Source organism: Homalodisca vitripennis, chromosome 5 (genome assembly GCF_021130785.1).
Source record: "Homalodisca vitripennis isolate AUS2020 chromosome 5, UT_GWSS_2.1, whole genome shotgun sequence".
Lineage (NCBI taxonomy): Eukaryota > Metazoa > Arthropoda > Insecta > Hemiptera > Cicadellidae > Homalodisca > Homalodisca vitripennis.
Window position 1 is genome coordinate 6,479,804 of NC_060211.1, and position 7,548 is coordinate 6,487,351.

The following is a 7,548-nucleotide window of genomic DNA, read 5'->3' on the forward strand; positions in this document are numbered from 1 at the left end:
TGCAGACTGAAGATAAACACTTTTAAGTTGGATTCCAAAACTTACATATGTTTATTTCTTGGCCAGTGTAAGAACATAAATGTGAATCGTAAATAAATTAGAGCGGAAGTTAATTTTATCGGTTGTATCTTACTCTTTTGAACCTCAGTAACGAATAAGTAGTAAGTTATATATATTTTCTTTATTGGATCATAAAACTAAATTATCACTATGGCGCTAGAAAATCTCATAATGTAAATTAAGCAAGCCTAAGTTAGACGCTTTTTAATCGAATTTGGTTTTGTATAATCTTTATCAGGACACAAGTCAAATTAAATTAATGCAATTGAAATACCTTTCATAGGAAATTAATCTAAATGGCGGCAGTTGACACTTTTTGAACGAATCAGGCTTTCGGGACTTATACTTATTAATAAAAAAATGTAATAAAAGAACCAGTATAATTTGTATTTATGTTTAGGATTCCAAACATGGATACCGAAATATTATTTGCCTCATATTTCTATTTATGTTTCATACATTTATAGGTGTCTATCATATTACAATATAAATGCTATACATTAAGAAAACTATAGCCTTCGATTTTGAAGTGCGTGTGAAGGCGAGGGTAACTGCTTATTATCTTTGTTAGTTGTGAAAATTCTTGTTTGAAACACTCACCAATACTGATTAGCCTATCGCGTACCAACTCAAATAAATATTCATCAAAATAAATTTAAATAACACTCAGAGAAGGAACCGTTTTTATTATTTTAACATCTATTATTCGAATGTATTTTAAAATTTTGTTACTATGGAAACAACAATGAGGTTTGTTATAATGTAACCGTATTGGAGTTTTCACTTTAAAAATTGTACTATCGAAAATTCGTCCTAATATTTAAATAACACACGTAAGTATCATAAATTAGCACACTCCTCTCCTATTATACATACGTGGTTGGATCCTCTTATCATGTATGTCATTCGTACAGTATTTATATTTATTAGTTATGGTAGTTCCAGCTCAAATAATTACCACTCTTTAACGTTGCCTCCGTTACCTAGACAACAATAGAGATACGGATTGAGATAATAAATTTAGCTAATAATGGGTAATTTATTTTTAAATTTATACGTGGTTAACTTCAAAAATGGAATAAAAGTAAACTCATATATAAAATATTATTATATGAAAATTTGTACTTAAAAATATATACAAAACAATTATGAAGTCAGTTGTACTCGTGATTTATGCTATCTATGTCGTTAAAATTACGTTATTTATGACGTTAAAATTTTCCAAACTGTAATTAATAAATATTATTTTTAGGATTATTGGATCTTGGAAACAGAACCAGTGGTTCCAAACCAATAAAATAATTCATAGTTATCAACATTAAACAGATTTCATTTATGAAATATTAACGATATTCTACGTATACACGAATTCATAAAATAACTTATTCATAGGAATCCATCAATTTTTGTTTTGTTATTAAACTTTATGACTATAATTAAACCTTGGCCAAGATAATAGTAGTCTTTAATCATCTTATAAAGACCTTTTTAAAAAGGTAAGAGAACATAAAAATTAAATAAATCTTCTCTATGCAGCATGAGAAACAATGTTGCAAGAAGTGGATTCCCAAAGTTTACAAAGATAATTTGAAATAATATGGTACATAAGTTTATAGAGGTCTATTATTTTAAGGCTGGTTCACCGAGAAGTATTGGTATGAAGATTAATATCGTTCATAACAAACGTATATGTAAACCTGTTAAATTACGTAAGAATAATATAATAGGCAAACGTACAACATGATAAATTATTTGTAGTCCCCAAGCTGTAGGTCTCGTGCAGTGGGAGAGCGTGGAATATGGATTATGATGGGTACAACCCTACAGTGTCCATAATTACACTTTATTGTTATCATATATATTAAGCTCAATGAGACGCAATTCAGACAAAATATTGATATTTCTGATAATAAAGAGAACACACGAAACCTTGGGAAACTATTGATTTACTATCGTGGCTGTGTGGGTACTCGCTTTAATCGATGCAGGTTCTCTATGACTCTCAAGTAGCTTATGACTGTATTACTTGAGATTTGGGGGGGGGCGTACTAAATGTCCTTAAATTGTAGAGCATTATAATATTGTGATCGGACGTCACAGCTGAACAAGAAGAAGATTACGGTGCAGAAACTATTTTGAAACCACGATTGTCGATGTGCTTTTCACAAACCGTTCTATTTTAACCGCTTCTTTATTTAAAATTTGTTTTGGAAATGGAAGGATTGTGAAGGAAACAGAAGTTTTTTGAACATTTTCCATCGTTCTGTGATATAAAAAATCAGTAACTGAAAGTTTCGAGATTGACACAATCTGATCTTATCCTAAGGTAAATAACTACCTATCCATTACTTATTCACCTGAGAAAGAGTTCATTCTTCAGATCTCGAAAAGTTGCACCATTTTATTACAGCCTTATATCATAGATTATTACCTATTATACTGCCTTCCATTTGATCCAAAGCCATATTCTGTTTTCTACTTAGTGATGAAAACTTTCTTATCTCGTTATTTTCCACAAGTAATATATGAAATAATTCTTTATTAAATACATGATTTTTTTACTTTAATACTTAACAATGTTTGCTGTTTTATAGATTAAAAATGTGGAGACATGGTAATTCAAGGCACAAAAAATGGTTAGAAATTTCGGAAGAGGAAAATAAAGTGAGAAGAAGTCTCAGCAAATTGTTTCACACCGTACAAAACATCCCTTCCACCAGGTAACAACAACCTAGATAAAATATAATGTAATAGCATCTGAGCAATGTATAATTTTACCAAACACGACGGTTTTGATTCGGCTTTTAGTAATTAGGCCTTACGATATGGTTGTGTGTTCTAAATACCGTAGTAATTACCTACAATTATGTAAGCATTTTATTTGTTTAAGTTATTATTTGTTATAAAAAATTTTCCGGTATAAATCAATTATTTAATAATCCAATAAAACTTAAAAACATATTGTTTTAATCTATGTAAAACTTTTGCTGAAGTTTTATTTTGTTTCTTTTTGTATAAAAGAAGAGTGAAATAAGAAAGAGAGCTAATATTAACTTGAATTTTTTCCCCGCTTTTAAACAGTTTTTATTTCGTGTTCATGAATAGTAAAATTGAACCTTTTTCGTGTTTTATTAATTATATAATTTAATATAAATATTTACATTAATAATATCTAGAAATGATCATATATTTTCATATATATTCATACACAAGTGTTCTTATACATATATTTTATTCTTTATTCTAAAATTTGTGTACAGGTCTGGACTTGTTGTCGATTCTCTATGGGATTTGGTAGATGAGTTAGAATCATTTGATCCTGCTAGTTCCGTAAAATCGATGAAATTCACTCAAACAACAGAAAACAAAAGCTACAGCAAAAGATATCTCAACCTTCGTCTCCATCCTTCTAATGAGAAACCAAACCATGCTAACTCTGGCTGCAATAGAAATTATAACCTACTAAGGACTGTGTCTACGGAAAGGCAAAAGCTAGATTTAGTAGCAGATACAAGATTAAATAAAATTCCGAAAGCAGATCCTCAAAAGTGTTACTCAAACGCTCCAGTGAAACATCGAGAGAAAAATGTTGGACAAAACCCTAAAAATTCTCGAGGAAGAATACCAAAAAATAAAAATCAACCGAGTGTCAGTGGCGGTCAAAATTTTCTGCCTGCTAATACAAAACCAGTTTCGCCAAAAGGAACTCAAACAGAGTTTGTTAGAAGGAAGTCCAAAACATCAGTTCCTCCTGATGTAGCAGAATCATCAGTGAAAAAGAACTTTAGAAGAAGCAAAAGCATTCTAAAAAAGAGGGAAACTAACACTATAAAATTAGAAAATAGTAATGTACAAAAATTATCAGAACAGAAAAACGTAAAAGTCTTAAAGCCAGTAAAGAAAATTAAAAGCAATAGTCATAAACGAAATGGCTCATTGGATTCCAAATTGAAATCTAAGAGTGTAATGGAATCACTTATCTGCAACCAAGATTTATCTGCAACAGATGAGTCCAGTATGGTAAAAACCCTCACGAACTACTGGAACAACCTTCTAAAGAATGATGAGAGCACTCTAGAAGTAGATAACTCACAGTTGCAATACATTCACAGCTTTGATCAGCTGAGTGAAGGGGACTGTCAGCGAGTCAAGTGCTTCCAAACGTCAAAAAGCAATAGATCTTCACGCCTACGGCATCTCTCTGACTCTAACATTAACATCATGAAAGGGCTTGAGAACTTGAATAGCTTGTCCTTGAAGAAACATCAGTCCAAAGGTACACAGATTACTGATGAAGATCCTATTCGCCAAGTATCAGGAGACGTTCTGAACCACGATGTAAGGTGCTCGAAGAATCACGACACTTCCTGTAGTTTCAGCACAAAAAGTGCCGTGCAAGTTTTGGAACAGCTCATCAAACAGCTTCGAACCTCTCCTGATGATGAACTATTAACAAGCGCAACCTGTGTTCCCCAAAGTGTTAAAACTATGTTGTGTCTTATGACAACAGCTATGATGTCTGCACATGAACATAACACCTTTGATAACTCTAATTGTACTCCTACAATTCCTAAAGAAATATTCACAGATAATGCAGCTCTATCTGTTAATTTATCAAAATCCAATTCTAGAACCTCTTTTTCACCAGTGGAGGACAATCTGGAGAAAGGCATGGAAAGTGCTCTTGCTTTACCAGGAATAAGTTTAGAAAAAGTTAAAGAGGCAGTAATAGTTTTCAACTTTTTAAAAGATAAATTATGGATTAAATTTCTTGAGTTTAATGACAGAAATGAAAAAAATACTTTTCTCCACGGTGATGAAATATCATCCCAAAACTTCACATTTATTTACGAAGAGGAAATTCTTATAGAAGATGATGATAAAAGTGAATTGGAGGTTGAAGAAATAACAGCTGGGGAAATTTGGCACACAATTTTCTTGTCAATTTTAAATTGCGTGAAAGACATAACCAACGTGCTAATCAATCGGATCATTATTCAGAGGCCCCACGCTATTGAAGAATGGATTACAATGATATATCAATCTCTGGTATCGATTTTGGTTTGGTGGGTTATTATGAAAGAGGTTTTTGGAAAATAAATGTTACAATTATCATTCATTTGTTTAATATGATTAGTTTACCAAAAAATTAAAAAGTAATATTTGTTATCGATAACAATCAAAAATTTAGTTTTAAAATATAACAGTACTTGGATGGTTGACTTTAGTGTGTTAGAAATTTAAACAGGACGTTTCTATAGCTATTATATTCTCTCTTTATCATGTGTCTAAAGTATGAGTTGCATTTATCAAATTGTTTAATGTCACTGTTCACGTAAAACAGAACGGCCTAGTGTTACAAAATATCGTGTATTTTTACCTTAACATCAACATATGTTTAAACTATGTGAGTTACAATATAAATAAGATAGTATAAATACTGAAAGAAAGGAATATAATTTACCGCACTGTCGCTCCGATATTAACCTCAATTCAATGCAAGCGACCACAGAGTCTCTCGATCTACTATCCTGCCCCTGCATCTCTGGCAATTTTATATTGTTAATTTATTATACCCGGTAGAGATCACGTAACTAACCCGTAAGATCTCGTCCTCTGTTCCCTTAAAAGATGAGATGATAGACCCAACTCATTAAGAAATCCAAGCTTTGATAAAACTATATTTAAAATTATTTCAAATACACGACATAACATGTCACCCTCGTTGTGGCCACGAAGTCCTAGAACGAAACATGTATCATCACGATAACGCCAAAATTTTAGCCCTCCATATTCTAAAAGGATCAAGTTCATCTTTAAGCTCAAACCTAGGAACCAAAACCATATTTTATACAATTTAAATCTCTTCCCGCTGCATGAACTTCAAATTGGCATAAACGTTTTATGAGCTAAATGTAAACAAGAATAGTTTATGAGCTGTCTTTGAGCTAAGAGGCGAAGCTCTTTCAGTAAATTCTATGCTCTACGAACATGGACTGCATATTAGTTAATTGATTTTAACCATACTACTGAACTCTAGGGAGTAGATATATGTTACTCGACGTACTTTTATTACGCTAAAGTACGGATCTCAGCATTTACATCGTGCACGTTTAATAAATGAAGTTAGCTCGAACCGACGTTCTATGCAGTAAAAGTTCATTAATGTACTCACTGTAAAAGTTTTCTAAATATTTTATAATCCATATTATTATCCAGTTTTCTATTAAAGTATGCTTTACAAGAGCATGTATACTTACAACTGTTGTATTTAATATCCAAAAAATGAATTTCAGGAAAGTTATCTGTGAGACAAACTACACGTTTGCGTACTGGGAAGTTTATGACATGGAATATCCAATGATACCTGATTGCGAGCTTTCAGACTTTCAACACAGCTTTCAGAAGTTGTGAGAGCTACAGAGTATGAGAGCTCAAAATTGTAGTAAGTTTCCACCTCTAGGAACTCCATAACTTCTATATTATGGGTCTTCCTGATTTCTGATTCTTAGTTCAGTACCTACAAGAAGTTTTTATATTTTGTTGAAAATTACAAAGTTATAATTTATTTAGCCCACTATTTTAATAGTGTGTCTACTGAGTGGTGCATAAGCTAGTTGGTAGTAAAATAGGCTTTTATTGGAGTAAAATAACTTTACTGTATTTGTTATTAATCTGGAAAATATTTTTGAGCTTCTTTTTGTAACAAATTAGTTTGCAAAATATTCATAAAGTTTTATCTTCAACGTAGTTTTATTTTAAATTATGTTCATAATAAATGTTTAAACAATGGGACTTGTTGCTATCAAAAGCATTTAAGATTTAATTAAATAAGAAATATACTTCATTTCCAGTTTAATTAAATTCTCTAATAATAGTTAGAAGAATTCTAAACGTTTCTGAACAAAGTCTAATAATAATGAAAATAAGTTCAGACACGAGATCTTTCTATTTGTAGTTACTTGTTCATGCTAAAGCAATTAAAACTTTACTTTTTAGTTAATAATTGTTGGCAAGTTGCATCATTAAGCAGTTTTCAACAACTTTTAACTGCTTTTGGAAAACCACTTACTCCGAACGTTCCATATTTAGGCTTAAATAATTCTGAGAAAGGAAGGGATTGAGCTATGAAGAAAGAAGCAGACCTGTTATGAGTTTAGCATTGGTTTTATATATTTCACACACTCTATTTTATATTTTATGAATACACTGTAGTTCTCAAATTTTTTAGATATATAAAACAGCTTTGAATATTTTTAAATGTATCATTTTAAGTCGTCACATTCACTAGTTTCTCAACAGAATGTACGTAGATTAAATTACGGTATTATTATTATTGTAAAATTAATAATTAATAAATGTGATATTTTTACCCTTTATCTATTTCAGACCTGCATCTTCCTACTAGGCACTGTAGCTAAATAGCAAAAGTATGTTTTTATAAAGACTTAAAATATAACTTCACCTGTATTACACTTATTGTCAATA

At 31.0% G+C, this 7,548-nt stretch overlaps 1 protein-coding gene across 1 annotated transcript; it reads left to right on the plus strand.

Moving 5' to 3' along the window:
- The first annotated feature begins 815 nt into the window (after positions 1-815).
- LOC124363793 lies at positions 816-5,169 on the plus strand. The gene is made up of 3 exons (XM_046819054.1): positions 816-893; positions 2,655-2,780; positions 3,321-5,169. Exons 2-3 carry the CDS (start codon positions 2,662-2,664, stop codon positions 5,158-5,160), a joined length of 1,959 nt encoding a protein of 652 aa, XP_046675010.1. The 5' UTR covers positions 816-893; positions 2,655-2,661; the 3' UTR covers positions 5,161-5,169.
- The last annotated feature ends 2,379 nt before the right edge of the window (positions 5,170-7,548 follow it).